Genomic DNA, 17,493 nt, shown 5'->3' with positions numbered 1-17,493 from the left:
CCCCCCTTTTTCTCCGCTTTCCCTCCCTTTTTTTTCTCCCTTTTCCCCCTTTTTTCCCCTTCTTTGCCCTCTTTCCTTCTCTTATTTAAGTTCATTTATTTCCTTATTTAAATGTGTGTACACCTATATACCCATCCATAGCCATAAACACACGCGTACATATGACAGGACTTCCCCAATCCCTCCACCACACTCCCTGTAGGCACCACAAGTATCAATACCCCCTGTCCCCCTTCCAGGAGCGAAGGCAGAGATATTTGTGTGGGAGTGTGTTTGCTCCTGGAGAATCCACCCAGGGAAAGGGGAGGCAAAAACCTCGGAGTTTGAGTTGCTCGAGAGCTCCAGAACATCCATCAGAGCCCCGTGGAGCAGCTTCCCTGCCTTTCACCCTGTTCATCAAAACTCCTGGGGTTCTTTTAGCGAGGTTTAACTGTCCTGGCAAGTGGCAACAGCAGGAGGAGGGCTGGTTTTGTTGGGAGCAGAGGGAGAATCCCAGGAAGATCTTCGGATATGAGGCTGAAGGACTCTGGGTTTACGTTTTGTTCCAGTTCCTGGAGAGACTGGAACACAGGCAGTGCTTTGGCAGCAAATCCCTGCGTGGACCTGACCTGTGTGGTGGCCCTGGAGCATCCTCAGCCCCATCCTGTGTCCCTGAAAGAGCAGAAACTCACTGAATTCGTGTGTTCCCGCTCCCGGTAGGCATTTCCTGGGATTCAGGTGTTTATTCCAAGGTGACCTCAGCATTTCCTGGGCTCTGTTAAACATCACCACGAACTGGCTGTGATGGGACTCCAGTCACCTGCGAGTGGACCGCTAAATTTAGGGTTTCTGTGCTGTATTTCCCCCCCAAAGTCAGTTTAGGAAGCATTACACGCTTAAGCTGCACAAGCTCTTACAAATGCAGGAGCGAACGCTGTTATTATACCTAATCCTGCCTAATTTGGAAAGAAAGTGCAGCACAATTTCTTGGCAAACTCGTTCCAGTGTAGACAAAAACATTTGGAATGGCATTAGGAACGCTTGCAGATAGACCTGGGAGGTGGTAAATTCCTTAATGTTCCTTGCACGGCGCTTTTTTTTTGTATAATTTAGCATAATGTCCACGCTTAATGTCTTCACACGCCCATCCAAATGCAGGCTTGACATGGGGATTTGTTGTGTGTCATTTTGATTCTTCGTAACTCGATGGGATTGGCGGCTGAGAGCCGGGGGATCCTGCTGGAAAACTGAAAATCCGGAATCTGTGCACGAGACGTAAATCCCGTAACGCCAGGATTTGCCAAAAGAAGTTGTGGATTCCCCATCCCTGGGAGTGTCCAAGGCCAGGTTGGGTGAGCTTGGAGCAACCTTGTTTAGTGGAAGGTGTCCCTGCCCGTGGCAGGGTTTGGAATGAGATTGATCCTTAATAATCCCTTCCAACCCGAACCATTCCGGGATTTTATGATTTTTAGGTTTTTTGCTGAAAGACCCCTTGGGGTTCAGCAAGAAGGTGACTCCCCTCATGTGGGAATTTTGCCTGGCACCCACGAAGTGCCAACGCCTGTAAATGTGTGGAAAACACAACTTTCACCTCGGGATGATGGAAAAATCTCAATTTTCCGTGAGCAAATGTGTGCCCAGTAGAACAGGCTTGTGATAGACTGAAATGTGCTAATATTTTGCCAGCACTGAAAAGTAAGTGGGATGAGCTTAGTAACTGCAGTCCAAAGATAACTTGGTGTCAGTTCCAGCTGAAATAATGGAAATGTTGATGGAGGATTAAGTTCGCAGCAATTCAAAATCTCTGAATACAATTTGTGCCTTGAAAGGAGATCTAGTCAAACAAATCCAATTGCATTCCCCGAGGAAATTGTAATTCTGCTTGATAGAGATAACAACACAAAGGTAGCAGCCACTTGGGGGTACTTGATTCTGTTCGACATGATCCTCAGGTTCAGGATTAGCACATGAAACCCCGGCGGGATGAGTGGCACCAGCTGAGGGATCGGTGACAAAAGGCAGCTGTCACTGTGATCGTGGGGTGGGTTCCTCAGGGAATGGTGTCAGGCTGGATTTTGGTGCCCCAGGGATGTGGGGGTGAGTGGAAAATGGCTGCTGATTAAAGTCAGGTGGCAGGCAGCAAAGTTTCACAGAGAATACAAATTTCTGAGCAGGGGTCGCATCTGAGGGTGCTCTGAGCCAAAATACAAACATTCCTCTTGGGAGAGCCCACCTGGAATTCTGTGGACCCCCTACGTAAGAAGGATGTGGAGCTGCTGAACTGAATCCAGAGGAAGCCCCAGAGCTGCTCCCAGGGCTGGAGCCCCTCTGCTCTGGAGCCAGGCTGAGAAAGCTGGAGGGGTTCCCCTGGAGAAGAGAAGGCTCCAGGGAGAGCTGAGAGCCCCTTGCAGGGCCTGAAGGGGCTCCAGGAGAGCTGGAGAGGGACTGGGGACAAGGGATGGAGGGACAGGACACAGGGAATGGCTTCCCAGTGCCAGAGGGCAGGGATGGATGGGATATTGGGAAGGAATTGCTGGCTGGGAGGGTGGGGAGGGACTGGAATGGATTTCCCAGAGAAGCTGTGGCTACCCCTGGATCCCTGGAAGTGCCCAAGGCCAGGTTGGACAGGGCTTGGAGCAACCTGGTCTGGTGGAAGGTGTCCCTGCCCATGGCAGGGGTGGCACTGGATGGGCTTTAAGGTCCCTTCCAACCAAACCATTCCATGGATATCCAGGGACGAGGATGGCTTGCACAGGAAGGACTCTCACTGCGGAAAACAAAATTTCCAAAGAAAAATTTTGATTCCTTTGCTCCAGAAACCCATCAGCAATTCCTGGTGAGATGCTGTGGCCCAGCTGACCCTCTGATCCTTCAGCCAGCAGTGAGGGGGTTTTAGGAAGGTTTGGGTGGAAGTGTTTGGTACTGGAGTGCTGTGTGGGTGGTCAGAGCACTTGAAAGGACGCTGGGAAGCGGCACAGCACGGAAAAGAGCAGCACGAATGTCCCGAGGATGGAAGAGAAGATTTCTCAGTGAGATTCAGAGCTCAGCCTGTATCCAAGGAAGTCAGCTCCAGGCCACAGTGTAAGAACCGCCCTGGGAAAACCATTCTGCTGTTAGAGAGATCCCTAATTAGTTGGGAAGGAGCAGAACAAAACCCACACCGTCTGGAAGCCGAAGCCAGACAGATTCATCTGAAAAAACCAGTCAGGACGTTTTTAATGAGGAAAGCAATTAACCATCAGGGCTAATGATGATGGAGAACGGCCTATTCCGTATCTGTTGTTGTTTCCAGGCCTGGGCTGAGCGTGTTCCTCCGAGCTGGAGCCTCTCTGGGGCGGTTTGGCCGCTGAGTGGGATTTGTTCAGCTCACGTCTGTCCCTGTTCCTTCCCACAGTTCCGGTACAAACGCCGTGTGTACACCCAGGCCCTGCTGGATGACAAGCAGTTTGCCAAGCTCCACACGAAGGTAAGGCTGCAGTCTGCCTGCCAAGCTCAAAGCCCCGCTGGCTCCTTCAACCCAGAGGGAATTTGGGGATGTTTCAGCACCCACTTTGCTTATCAGGTTGCAAAGAAATCACAGGAAACGGGTGGTGTGTGCCCAGACCTGGGTGGTTTCAGTGAGGATGCCCCCGTGGAGCCCTGGTGGGTGCACACACAGGAATAAACCTGCCTGGATTGTGTCCCAGCAGGCAGGAGCGTGGTTGGGGTGGGTGGGAAGGCACGGGGACGGCATCCACGGGGTGCTGAGGCCGAGGAACTCGTGATGGGCCTCCCGAAGAGCAGCTTCATTCCCCAGCACGGAGGAGTCGCGGTGCCTGCAGAGCACAATGGGGCACATTGAGGAGCTCGGCGTCCCTCCCCCAGCCTCTGCCTCCAGCTGCTTTGTCTCCAGCTGTAACCCGGCTCTTTGGGGCTCTTTGGGTCGTGCTTTCGCTGGTGATATCCATGTGGGAAGTGGGGAGTGTTCCTGGTCTCCTGCAGCCCCCTCGTGTCATGGGCAGCGGTTGAAGCACGTCAGGGTCGGCAGTGAACAGACCTTTGGGATGTTTGGAGAGCAGGGGCTGTGTGGGCATCTCCTGGGAGGAGAGAAGGCCCCAAAACCACCGGGCTCTGCAGCCAGGGACGCCCCACCTGGAGGGTCAGGGATGTTAAAGGGGACCAAACCTGGCGGGCCCCTCTCACATTGCCCCTCCCCTGGACAGCTGCGGTGGTCCCCTGTCCCATGATGCCACTTCTTCCCTGAGAAATTAAGGACAGGAATTGTGGAGAGGTCTGGAACCACCAGGAGGTTTCTGCTGCCACTCATAGTTGTGCCTTGAGGTGGCACGGGGGGACTTTGGTGGTTCCTGGGAGGTTGGGACCAGTGGTGTGTGGGAAATAGAGGACAGGAGGGAGGAGATGGGCTCTGGCAGCACCTGGAGAGACTCCTGGGGATGGATCTGTGCTAGAGGGGGGCTGTGCAGAGAGGCTTTGGGAACTCTTGTTTAGGAGGGATGTGGAACTGGCCAGGATCTCTTGTTACTGGTTATCACAAGCTCCTTGTAAACCCTCTGTGCAAGGTGATGGTTGTGGTTCCTCCTTGGCCTCCTGGCAGTCCTGTGGCTCCTCCTCAGCCTCCTGGCAGCCCATGTTGCTGCTGGGCATGGGGCATCTGTCCCTGGCTCCTGTGCCAGTCTGTGTGGTGGTCACATCTGCTCTGCAGGAGACAGGCAGGCAACGTTTGTGGGTGTTAAATAGGTAGAACAGCAAGATCTGAGCTTGGTGGAGCCACAAACATAGAGCAGAGAGAGAGAAAACCTTCTCCCAAAGGGCTTGACCTCCCCCAGAGGCTGTGGGGAGGAACAGGCCCTCTGTCGTGGGTTTGCAGAGCTGCAGAAGCGCGGAACAAAACGCTGATGTGGTTCGGGTCTGGCTCACGCAGATTAAAGTCACGAGGCTTCTGTCTGGTGGCATAAGAATATCCAGGCAGCAGATCTGGAAAGCTCTCAGCATCTCCCTGGCGCCAGGAAACGTGAATCATGGTCTTCCTGAGCCCTGCCAGGGGAGTTGGGAGTTCTCCTGCTGGAGGGAGCGCTGGGGGCTCCTGGCGTTGGGAGACCCGGTGGCAGCACCCCGGGATTTCCCTGCGGGTGTTCAGCAGCCCCAGACGGGCTGCATTAAATATTCAATTCATCTCCACTTTAATTCCTACTTGACCCCAAACCTCCTTCGCGTTGTTTCCTTATTTTTAAACCATCCCTTGCCGGTCGAACCCGGCATCTGAGATCCCGCATCTCCGCTCCTCCGTCGGGAGCGTTTCCTTTGGGTGCCGCTTTCCCAGGGCCTGTGGGCACTGTGGCATTTAGGGGGGCAGGAGAGGAGCTCCTGGGGGGTGTGGTGGGTGAGCAGGAGGTAGGGGCAGCCCAAGGGGCAGTGCCAGGAGGGCTGAGAGTGGGTGACGTGCTCACTCTGGCTGGAGCGATGCCGGAGCGATGCCGGAGCGCCGGCGGCGTCGGGACTCGCCCGGCACGGATCGACGCCGTTCCCTGGGAGAGGGAGAGAGAGGAGCCTGCGTGTGCAGCCTCCCAGCAGCTGGATCCGGGGTGAGAGGGGCACGGAGAGCGTGGGGCCATGGGCTCCTCCCTGTGCCGGTGGCTGGCGGAGCGCAGGGACAAGCGGGGACGAGCCCGAGCCAGGAGCAGCACGGTACTGCCTCTGCCCCGACGGCCGGGCCAGGCACCGCTGGGTGAGAGGGTGTGGGGGGACATGGGGAGACATTGGGGACATGGGGGACAATCCTGCCCTGCCACTGACCCCACCCAGGGCTGCTGGAGCAGGGCAGGACCCGGTGAGTGGTTTATTCCCTGCGCGGTGTGGAGACGCTCGGGGCCGATCCAGGGAAGGGCTGGGAACTGCTGTGGGGGTTCTGCTGGTCTGTGCCTTTACAGTTGGTGTTTTCATCTGGGAAAGTGGAGGTGTGATGCCTCCGGGTCGTGGTGTGGGGCTGTCCTGTTATTTGTAGCAGTGTCTAATTGTTTGGGTGGTGAAAGGTTGTATTTTCTGGGATGTGGTGGTTTAAAGGGCTGGGCAGGATTGGCTTGAGGTCTGACAGGATGGTGGGGTGTCCTGAGGCTGTAGGTAATTATGTCCTGAGGCTGTGACATCCGAAATCTTTCACCCTGTGGTTGATGGTCTCAACCCAATCAAAGCAACGCATGAAAACCCTCAGAGTTTATTCTGATTTTTAATGGCAGGAGACCTCGAAACACGATTCTTAAGTGCCACTGGAACAGTCACAGAATCATTTAGATTGGAAAAGATCTCTAAGATCATCGAGTCCAACCTGTGACTGATCAAACAAGAAATGAATAGCTCCTTTTTTTGGGTGCCAGTGGTCTTGTTCTAAGAAGTGGGAGAGCTGAGTTCTTGTGCTGCTCACAATAATGAGGGGCCTTGGTACCAAGTGTGGATCAGCCTCGATCCCTTGTGCCCCTTGGGATTTGCAGGCACTGACATTTCTCACAGGCTTCTTTTCCCAGTGAATTGCAGGAGCCCCTTTGGAAGTGGGAGTGCACAAAAATCCATGTTACAAAAGGGCAATCCCTTTGTGCTTATAAAGGAAAACGTGTGCAGAGAAATCTTGGCATTTACTGAAGTGCCCACAGAGCGCTGCCAGGAGACTCGAGATGTTACCACCTGGAAAGGGAAAGGAGCATCACATTTAAAACACACTTAAAGGAATGATGGGGAGCCCGGATGCTATTCCTGCTATGGGTGCTGTGAGGGGACAGCCAGAGCATTGGCCTAGGGGGGGTGTGATGCAAACCATACACTGGAGGAGGAGACAGCAGGAAGGAGCTGACAGAGGCTGGGAAGGAATCTGGGAAGAGAAGGGAAGAGAAGGTGGTCAGGGGTGAAGGATTCAAGAATTGCAAGGAACACATCAGACCTCCTCAGCTGCTGTGTCAAATTTGGTGCAAACAAGGCCTGTTTTGCCTCTCTGCATCAGACCTCTTGCTTGTCTCTGACTTCTCTACCTGGACAACTTAAGGAATGAAGGGCAGGACAGCAGGATCTCATGGCTGAGAACGTGACCCCAGCCCACCCTCCTCCACTGGCACCAGCCCCTGGGTCTCGGTGTGTGTCTGGGGAGAAGCAGAAGGGAAAAACTGAAAAAATTGGTGGGGTGAGATAAAGCAGCTTAACAGGCTGACAAAACTGGACACACACCCCAAGAAAACTCAGGCACTCAGTCCCTGCTTCCCAGGGGCAGGTGCTCAGCCAGCCCAGAGTAGCAGGGCTTTGTCGTGGGTGGTAGTGACTTGGCTTTAAGCTGCTGGAGGGCAGGGTCAGATGGGATATTGGGAAGGAATTCCTGGCTGGGAGGGTGGGAGGCCCTGGCTCAGGTTGCCCAGGGAAGCTGTGGCTGCCCATGGATCCCTGGGAGTGTCCAAGGCCAGGTTGGAGCAACTTAGTCTAGTGGAAGGTGTCCCTGCCCACAGCAGGGGGTTTGGGTTGGAAGGTCTGTAAAGCCTCTTCCAACCCAAACCATTCTGTGATTCTTTGAAGACAGGCACTATCACTCCAAACATCCCTCCCTTCCTCCTGCTTCCCGAACTGTCATTGCTGAGCGTGGCATCCTTTGCTCTGGGACACCCCTGGGTCAGTTGGGGTCAGCTGTGCCCCCTCCTGGCTCTGTGCCCCCTCAACCTGCTCAGGACTGACCCCCCTGTGTCACCACGAATCCAACACACGGATGGAGCAGCCTGGCTCTATCCCGGAGCATCCCCAGCATCCTGCACGGAGAAGGTGTCCCTGCTGGGGGGGGCACTGCCAGAGAGGGGGGGCAGCTGCCCAGACAGTGGTTAAACATCGTCCTGGTGTGTCAGGAAGTCGATAGTTTGATGTCGATAGTTTGATGTTTCCGTGGGGATCGATGGCTCCATTTGCTGCTGCCCCACAGGGAGGTGGATCTGCTCCAGCCTCTCTCCCGTGCTCTGTCTTAATTCCAGCTGCTCTTTGGGGGCAGACTGGGCCCTGAGAAAAGATTAGTCCTTGCTTGATTGCTGGAAACACCCGAGTGAAGGGTTTGTTCAGCCTCCCCTCTCCCACAGAGCCCTGAGCTGGTGCCTGTGCTTGGCTCGCCCAGCCCGCCGGGAACAGCGAGCGCCGGGATAATTTCCCCGCGCGAAGAATATCTCATTTATTCCCTTTCATTTCCATTCAAGAGAGAGAGAGGAGCTCGTTTCCCTCGCGCCAGTTTTGCTCTCAATGAGCTTTTCTTCTCTGGAGGGTGCTGATTTTCCCTGTGGCGGGTGATGGAGAGCGGCGGGCGGCCGCCAGCTGGGCGGCTGGAGCTGTGCCCCAGCCCTCTCCCGGCCTCACCCTCCTCCACGCGCCTGCAAAAACAAGGGAAAGCGCCTCAAACTCGCTCAGGAGTCGCTGTGAGGTGGCATTTTGGGTGAGGATGGGTGGTGTGATAATCAAAGTCTCGAGTTTCTATGGGTTTTTGAATAATAGTTTATTATATGGTAAAAGCAAGCAGCCAGCTGGGTGACGGAGATGGGGACCAGTTTCCCAAATCTGCACACCTACTACAGGGTACATTTAGTATTTATCTTAGCTACTTCATGCATATTAATTATATCATATACATAGACATTCTACAGGTTTTTGCTAAAGCTAAAAGGGTTATCTCTACAACCAGTCATAATTCATGCATTCCTGGACGAACAGGTGCCTAAAGATTTAAAGTTCTACTATATTTTATTCTTAGGATAGTAAGGAGGTTTTAGGCCTCTTGACCTTGTAAGGGTCTGTTTTATTTCTTTACGGGGGGTGTAATTAAGTTTTACAATCCGTTCGTTTTATTTTTGATGTCATCACCCGTTTGTTTCACGCATCACAATTATTTATTTATCACAGGTGGGATCTGAGCTGAAGCGCCAGAGCCACAGTTCGGGTGCAGAGGGTGAGGGCAGAGACCCTTCGAGGCTCTGGGTCCTGTCTCTCCTGACAAGGCTCCTCTTCTTTTTCTCCTCCTGGAGCTTTGCCCCCAGGGAAGAAGATCCCAAAGACAGGGACCACTTCCCAGAGGATTTCCAGGTGGTGTGAGCTCAGCTCTGTCCCTGTTTCCTCACAGACCCCCTTGATCCTGAGGCAGATCCCACCTCCTGCAGCCCCCAAGCCCTGCCCCCTGTGAAGGCACCTGGAAAGAAAATACTTAAAACACCCCTTAAAAAGGCAGAGTGAGGCCTAACTCTGAGCTTTAATCTTATTTACAGGAGGTTTTTTTTGGTTTTTTTTTTTTGGTTTTTGCTCCCCAGAACAAACTCACTTTGTTGTGGTCGCTGCAGTGTTCAGACATCGATTTGTAAATCACTAAATAAGGGGATTTCACTCACAGGGAGACCCGGTGAGTGTTTATGGAAGCTTTAAATATGTATAAATATTTTTGTGGCTTCATATAAAAATATTTGGGGTTTAATTTTCGCACGCAGGAATTGGGATGCTGTGCCTTTACCAGCTTCTGATTATTTTTTTTCCCCCTTATTTCGATTGGTATCAAAGTACATTTGGATAATTCCAAAATTCAATTAACCCGAAAACAAAGTAACATTTTCAATTGTGTCTTTATCGCTTAAATAAATGTTGCTGGAATGTGCTGGGCACAGAGGGCGAAAAGTAAATTTATCACTACATATCTTTCGTGTTTGAAGCTGCCTGATCTCTTAAACAAAGGGAGATTTGGGTTGTGTGAGTGGTTCTCATCCCAAACTCTCAAAGGTATTTAAGTGCCAGGAAATCAGCAAGGATCTAGTGAGACTTCAAAATTGCTTAAGAGGTTTAGGCATCTGCTCAGCTCCTCCTGCCTTGGTGGGAGGCTGACATTTGCTCTCTCTCTTCATGGCTGGTCACCTTAATTCATTTGAAAACCTGGCCCCAAATCCCTCAAGTTCTTAGAATAATGAGATCTCATTCCTTTCCCACCAGGGTTTTATTCAGAGACGGGGGAAGGAAAACAAGCTTCCTCACTTTCTCAGATCTCCTTTCAGCTTTGGGTGAATCAGTCCAAAAAATAAGGGCGATATTCTGAGTTTGGAGCTAAATTGGAATAGAAAGCAGTTGGATAGAGAAGCTTTTCCATGCAGTGTCAACTCTCTGCTGCCAGGGAACAAGGGACAGGCCAAGGGGAAACGGCCTCAGGCTGGGCCAGGGGAGGGTCAGGTTGGGGCTGAGGAGGAATTTGTTGCTGGAAAGGGTGGTGAGGCCTTGGCAGGGGCTGCCCAGGGAGGTTTGCAGTGCCCATCCCTGGAGGTGTCCCAGGAAGGCCTGGCCGTGGCACTCAGTGCTCCGGGCTGGGGGCCAAGGTGGGGATGGGGCCCAGGGTGGATCCATGGGCTGGGAGGGCTTTTCCAGCCTCCATGATTCTTTGATTCTGTGAAAAAATTACATGGAAAAATGTAAATAATCAGCATTTGGTTCCTGGTGAAAAGTGTCTGTAAAGTGCTCGGGAAAGGACAGGGCTGGGATGTCTTGGCAGGGCTTGGGTTGGTTAAGGAGGCAGTTTCAGGAGTGCTTGGAAATGCAAATATTGCATCAACTGTTGTGGTGCCAGTGCTGGTTGCACCTGTGGCTTTTAAGAAGGGAGAGACCCTCAGTGCAGCTGAAATCTCACTTCAGTGAAACCAGGAAGTTAAGAGAGCTGGAGGGGTTTCCCTGGAGAAGAGAAGGCTCCAGGGAGACCTGAGAGCCCCTTCCAGGGCCTAAAGATGATCCAGGAGAGCTGGAGAGGGACTTGGAACAAGGGGGAATGGCTTCCCACTGCCAGAGGGCAGGATTAGATGGGATATTGGGAAGGAATTGCTGGCTGGGAGGGTGGGGAGGCCCTGGCCCAGGTTGTCCAGAGAAGCTGTGGCTGCTCCTGGATCCCTGGAAGTGTCCAAGGCCAGGTTGGACGGGGCTTGGAGCAACCTGGGCTAGTGGAAGGTGTCCTCTAAACACCTTCATCTGGTTCCAGAAATCAGGAATTGCTGTACTGTGTCCATCCCTCTCCCAGGAGTGTTTTAAGTTTGAGAATTGCAGCGACCTGGGCACAGAGCTACACATCTGGAGCACCAGCTGCACATCTGGAGCATGCTGGAGGGCAGATGGGCAGCAGCAGCAGAGGGACAGAAAGAGAATATTCTTCTATGGAAAAAACGAACTGGTTGAGTCTGTGGACTTCAGAAACGATTTTGGAAGCGTGGCTGTGGATTTGGAACGAGACCTTGGGTGGATGAACCTTCTTTGTTCTGCCTCTGGAAGTGCAGGGTGGGCATTGATTTCCCCCCCGAGGGAGTTTCCATGGCAGCCCCGTCGATGCCTGCGTGGAGCTGTGGGGACCAGCAACGAGACAGTGCCTTTGATCACAGAGGTCTTTTCCAACTGGAATGATCCTGTGATTCCATGCAGATCCCAGGGCTGAGGGTGTCTCCCTCCATATCCTTTTTTTTTCTCCTGCACCTTCTCCTCACCTTCCTTTCCAACCGTGGAAGGACTCGGTGCATCCCGTGTTCCAAACAAACCACGGTTTGAATTCCTGAGCACCTGGAAAGCTGGAAATCCTGACGGGCACGGTGTTGGGAAGGGTGGGCATGTCCCTGGGGTCGTGCAGGGAAGCTACCAGAAGAATCCCAGGAGGAGAACTTTGGACTGATGCCTGGGATGTGTCTGGTAGCAGCACACGAGGAGCAGTGCCCGCCTGTGCGGGGCTGGTGGGACACGTGGTGGGGTGTCCCCTCCTTGGCTCCCACCTCCACGTGTCCCGTGACCACTTCCATGGATCCCACTGGGATGAGTAGAGCTGTTCTTGGCCGTGGGGGTCCAGTGGAGCCGCGCAGGGAGCATCATCCCTGGGGCTGGTGAAACGGCTCCTGGGACGGGAAGAGGCTCCTGGGCAGGGGGGAGTGGAAGGAATGGGGTTAAATCTGCGCAGTTTGGGAAGAGGCATTTTGGGATGGCATCCCGGAGATGGTGCTGGAGTTGTCAAGTCCCGTCTGTGCTATTGCTGGCACAGCTGTGAGCCTTCTGCAGGCAACAGGAGGGGGGTTTTGCTTTCAGGGGCTTGTGAGACAGGAGGGAACCTGGGGGAGAAGGAAGGGTTGGGAGGGGGGGATGTCTTGTCCCCCAAACAATCAGGGCTTGTGTCTTGTTACTGCTGACTCCAGTTGTCCTCCCACTGCACTTGTGATCAGTGTTGGTGCCATGGGAACTGCTTGTTCTGCCTGGAGCACCTCCTGGAGATGTCCCAACCCTTTTGTGCCCCTGGAGTGGTCTGTGTGCTGTGCCTGTGTAGGTTCCATCCCACCCCAAGGGCTGTGAGGAGCAGAGTTGCCCTAAAACCTTGATACCCTTTTAAATCTGTTTTGTGGCCTGGCTCCAGGGTGCTGATTGCAGAGAAAAGGGGCTATAAATGGCTTAGGTTTGGTTCTGCAGGTTGACCACACACAGGCTGGGTTTGGGCTAAAGCAGGTTCACAGCCCAGCATTACTTTGTCTCATCCATGGAAAGTTTCACCTGGGGGATGTGGAAACCTGAGTTCTCACCGTGGGCCCCTCGGTGGGTCAGAGAAAAGTAGCACCTGATGAAATTGTGGCTCCCAAGTTTTGGGATCTGCAGGCTCATCTACGGGATTTGTTCTAAAAGTAATAATTTCCCTCCTTCCCCCCCAAAAAAAATTAATTTTTGACAAAATCAAAATATTCTGCAAAATAATACATGATGAGACTTTGGTTTGGAAGCCTTGGGGAAGAGACTTTGTTGCCCAGAGCAGCTGTGGCTGCCCCTGGATCCCTGGAAATGTCCAAGGCCAGGTTGGATGGGGCTTGGAGCAACCTGGGCTGGTGGAAGGTGTCCCTGCCCATGGCAGGGGGTGGAATGAGATGATCTTTAAGGTCCCTTCCCCCCAAAACCATCCTGTGGCCCCAGTTCTGTTCTAAGAACTAAACATGTTTCTCATCCTGTTTGGTATTTGCAGGATTTTTTTTTTTTTTTCTGTTTTCCAACTGGAAATCTTAAAAGTGGAAATTGAAGTGAAGCGTTTTGGAATTCATTTTGCTTCATGAAAGAGATAATTTTTCCATATCAAATTAGGGAGAAAATGCTGGAATTTGAGGGTTTTTTCCCACCGGGTGTGAAATCTGTGTTACTCAGACCTGTTGGCTGCAGCCTGACCAGTTGATTGGACCTTTTCCCAAAGCCTTCCCTCAGCATTTCTGCTGTGTCAGACACTTTCCAGGGACCTTTCCTAAAGTCGGTTGCTGCAGAGTTGAATTAGAATAAGCTCAAAAAAAACCCAAAAAACCCCAGCCAAGCTGCAATCAAAGGTCTGGAAATCTGGAATGTGTGTGAGATGGGTGTTTTCACACTGTAGCCCGTCCAAGTGTTGCCTCCTGCCTGGCAGAGCCACAATTTCTAGAGTCTAGAAATTTAATAAAGTAATGTTTTCATCAAGCAGAGCTTTCCAAAACTGGAAAAAAAAGGGAACAACAACCCACAACCAGGCGGAATTAAAGGCAAATCTGGGCACTCAGAGCCCTGGGGAGAACAAGATTCTTTGAGACAGGGGTGGGAACTGGCAGCCCTTGACCATTTCCATGGGTTGATCCAGTAATTCCAGTCTTGAGAGGGATGGAAGGACAGTTTTCCATGTGGATTTGTGGCACATCCTCACGGACCGTGGCTCCTGGTGGGTTATCCTGATGGTTTCCTTAGGTCCCCTGGTTGGGGATGTTCCTCTGGTGGCCTGTTGGCTCCTTTTGGGAGGTTAACACTGTGCTGTGTGTCCCCCAGGCGAACCTGAAGAAGTTCATGGAGTACGTGCAGATGTTGAACGCGGAGAAGGTCTGCAGGCTCCTGGAGAAGGGACTGGACCCCAACTTCCATGATCCGGATACTGGAGGTGAGCCTGGCTGCTCCAGGGAGGGCAGGATGGCAGAGCAGGGGCCCAGGAGAAAGCGCCCAGGGGACACAGTGGGAATTGTGGGCAGGGGTTGGTTTTGAGGGGGTTTCATGATCGGTGAGTTTGGAACAGGGAGGTGTGAGCTGCTTCTCTCAGCAGTGTGTCCTCTTATGGAATTTGGGAGCTTGAGGGTGCAGAACACTCCTGGGAGAAGATGGTTAATGTGTCAGAGGTCCAGAGTCTGGGAATACAGCGTGACATGGAGGAGCTGTGTGTCCACACATCCCTCAGTGGGATTCTGGGGAAGGTGAGGCTCCCTCTGGACTGAAAAGTTGGGCAAGTTATGGGTCTGTCCATTAAACAGTCAGAAGGTCCAAGAAGTATTTTGGGCATCAAGAAAACAAAATCTTGGCCTCTGGTTTCATCAGGGTTTTTTTTCCCTTCATTTCTTTATTTTTCCTGTTTCTGAGCAAAGCTCACCCAGCAAGGGCTGGTCAGGTTCTCTGCAGGTTCCAGCCTGTGAGAAGCAAGACTCAGACTCCAGATGTTTTGGGAACCAAGGAGTAGCCAGGGAGGACTTCCCTCCATCTCTTACTCTTGTTGTGAGAGAGAAGTTACTGCTTTTGTTGTTGCTGTTTTACAGAAGTGCAACTTATTAGTATTTATTGTGGAGTTTTGGGTGAGCATCACGGGCACGTCTCCAACTCCCTCCTCCAGTCAGATGATTAATTTTCTGTGTTTCTGGTTCACTTGGATGGTTTGTCAGGTTGTTGCTGAAACACTTTATCTCTGTACTGGGAAATGTAGGGGGTCCAGAACGTTTTCCAGCCCGGAGATCAGGTGCTGTGTGATGTCACTCACACCATTAATCTCTCATATCCATGGCTGCCTCCATTCCTGTTGGGAATGGTCTTCCCTGAGCTGGGAAGGTGAAAGGTGCAGCCAAACTCTGGCAAGAACCAGTGTTTGTGTTGTTTCTTTGCTGGTGAAGCCTCTCCTGAACCTGCCAGAGTGTCGTCATGAACAACTGCTCGGGTGAAACTCAGCCAGTAACAGTGTCCAAACAGCCCAGCTCCAGGGGGATTTCCTTTTTGTCCAAGACCTTGGAAGCATTTTGAGGGATCTTTTTTGTAAAGAAAGCTCCTCACCCTTCTGAAGCTGATGCAGCTTTCCAGAGGGAATCACGTTGGAGATGCCGAGTCCTGTGTGCGAAGATGCCGTGAGAGGTTTGGGTCTGGTGAGGTTTGAACCAGGGTGTTCTGTCACAGGAGGAAGGAACAGGCTCTTGAGAGCTGTTAAATGTAGAAGGGGAGAAGGAGAGACACCTGAGCCAAAGAGGTGTTTGGATCTGGCTCACAACTGAGGGCAAAACCAGAGTGGAAGCTGCGAGAGGAGAAGGTTGTGTGGAGGCCTCACAGCCCCTTCCAGTGTCTGAAGGGGCTCCAAGGAAGCAAGAGAGGGACTGTTCAGCTGGAATTGCAGTGACAGGACAAGGGGAAATGGCTTCAAACTGAAAGAGGGGAAATTTGGCTTAGACATACGGAAGAAATTGTTCCCTGTGAGGGTGGGGAGGTCCTGGCAGAGGTGTCCCAGAGAAGCTGTGGCTGCCCCTGGATCCTTGGAAATGTCCAAGGCCAGGTTGGACAGGGCTTGGAGCAACCTGGGCTAGTGGAAAATGTCCCTGCCCATGGCAAGGGGTGGAACTGAGTGGTCTTTAAGGTCCCTCCCAACCCAAACCTTTCCATGATTCTATGAAAACAGACCCTTGGAGCAGGAGGAGTCTTGGACACCTCACTCCTGGAGTGCCAAACCTTGTGGAGAAACCCTTCATCCCTGTTTGCTTTGCAAGCTGTTTCGTGAACATGCAAGAATGACACCAAGCTGCTGATCACTGTTCCTGGCTTCCTGGCACACAGGAGCAGATGGAGCTGCTGTCCCCCTGCCCTGACCTCGTGCATCTCTCAGGGTGCTCCTCTCCCTCCACGTGTCGCTCTGTGTTCCCTCGGCAAAGCTTCAACGTGTTTTCCAGCAAGTCATCCCTCCTGATTCGAGGAACAGAAGATCCCTGCCTTTCCTTGGTTATTTGGTGAATCACCCTGGCTGTTTAAAACTCTTCTCCCATTTAAACTGGTGCTTCCAGGTGTCATTACACTTGATCTTCCCTATTGAAGATCAAGGCAACGTTCAGTCTGCCTTTCCTTCATTAAAGAGGGGCCCAACTCCTCCAGCCTTTCCTTTGAAGGTGTTTTCTCCACTCTCCCTGTCATTTTTTGTGACTTACATGTCGCTATTCCATTTTGAGGAGGACTTTAGGAGTGTGGGGAGCAGACAGGCTGCTGCCTTCCCCTGTCATTCCTCAGGGACAGCTCTTCCTGCTGGGCCCTGCTCTGGGGAGGACAGGGGTGACTCTGTGTCACTGGGATGGCACCCCCGTGTTGCTCCTGCTGGGTGGAGGGGCTGGAGGGGTTTCCCTTCCTGTTCCTCCTCCTGGGTTGTGTCCTGCCCCCACCTTAACCCATCCCATGATGGATGAAGTGGAGCCTCTAAGCAGTTCCTTGCCTGGGAGCTTGCTTTGTTTTGAGGAGGTTTTTTGAGCAGTGTGTCCCTTCCCCCAGCGTGAAGCCTCTCAGATACATCCTCCAGGATCCATCTCTCCCCTTCCTGGTCCTGGGATTGCCTGGTCCTAGTTGCTCCAAGAACTCCTCCATCCAAGGCCTTGTGGAACCTGCAGGTCTGATCAGAGATTTGCGTTTACTTCAGGACAATGGCAGCAGCCATGGAAACCCTTCCAGTGTCTAAAGGGGCTCCAGGAGAACTGGAGAGGGACTGGGGACAAGGGATGGAGGGACAGGACAAGGAGGAATGGCTTTAAACTGACAGAGATTAGGGTTGGATGGGATATTGGGAAGGAATTGTGGCTGGGAGGGTGGGGAGGCCCTGGCACAGGTTGCCCAGAGAAGCTGTGGCTGCCCCTGGATCCCTGGAAGTGTCCAAGGCCAGGTTGGATGGAGCCTGAGGTTGGATTTCTGTGTGCAAACCCATGAGGAAAAGGAAGATTAGGAAGGACACTTGGATCTCTACCTTCTGAAAGAGGTCTCGGTGTTGTCACCAAGTGAATGATATGAGGCACATGGTTGAATTCTTGGTCCTGTACAGGGCCTGGAGCTGGACTTTGATGATCCTTGTGGGTCCCTTCCAGCTGAGGTTGTTCTGTAATTCCACGATTTTCTCAGTTGATTTGTTTCCCACTGCAGGTTTTCCTGAAACACTTTGATTGATGCCTGTCAGTCGTGATCCTTTTCTGTGCCATCTCTCTCTGGGAGAAAATAAATGAACATATGTGGAGGAGAGTTTGATTTTAGTGAATGGTGAAGTGAAAATGTAATTTTCTGTGTCCTTCCTGCTCTGTCTTTACGTTCCCTAAGCCGAGGGGGAGGGATGGAGGAATATTTTGTCTTGTTTGATATTCAAGGGGCTTAAACCAAGTCTCACTCTGCAACTCAGGAGTCTCCAAATAGAGCTCCTGCCATCCCCAAGGTTAATGAAAGGAGGAGGCTGTTGGTTTGCCCAAACTGGGAAGGACACCAGGACTT

At 52.4% G+C, this 17,493-nt stretch overlaps 1 protein-coding gene across 1 annotated transcript in view; it reads left to right on the top strand.

Annotated features, from left to right (window-relative positions):
* The window catches only part of LOC113960456 (SH3 and multiple ankyrin repeat domains protein 3-like), a gene marked incomplete at its 3' end in the record, with an annotated part of 71,816 nt that overhangs the window by 30,478 nt on the left and 23,845 nt on the right, over window positions 1–17,493 (top strand). The window contains exons 3-4 of the mRNA XM_027670049.1: window positions 3,374–3,445; window positions 13,792–13,900. Coding sequence (XP_027525850.1) covers window positions 3,374–3,445; window positions 13,792–13,900 — 181 coding nt within the window. The remainder of the gene's footprint in view (window positions 1–3,373; window positions 3,446–13,791; window positions 13,901–17,493) is intronic.

The sequence above is a fragment of the Corapipo altera genome, unplaced genomic scaffold, assembly GCF_003945725.1.
Source record: "Corapipo altera isolate COAL_440 unplaced genomic scaffold, ASM394572v1 273, whole genome shotgun sequence".
Lineage (NCBI taxonomy): Eukaryota > Metazoa > Chordata > Aves > Passeriformes > Pipridae > Corapipo > Corapipo altera.
The sequence above is the reverse complement of the archived record's forward strand: the minus strand, read 5'-3'. Positions and strand labels throughout refer to the sequence as shown.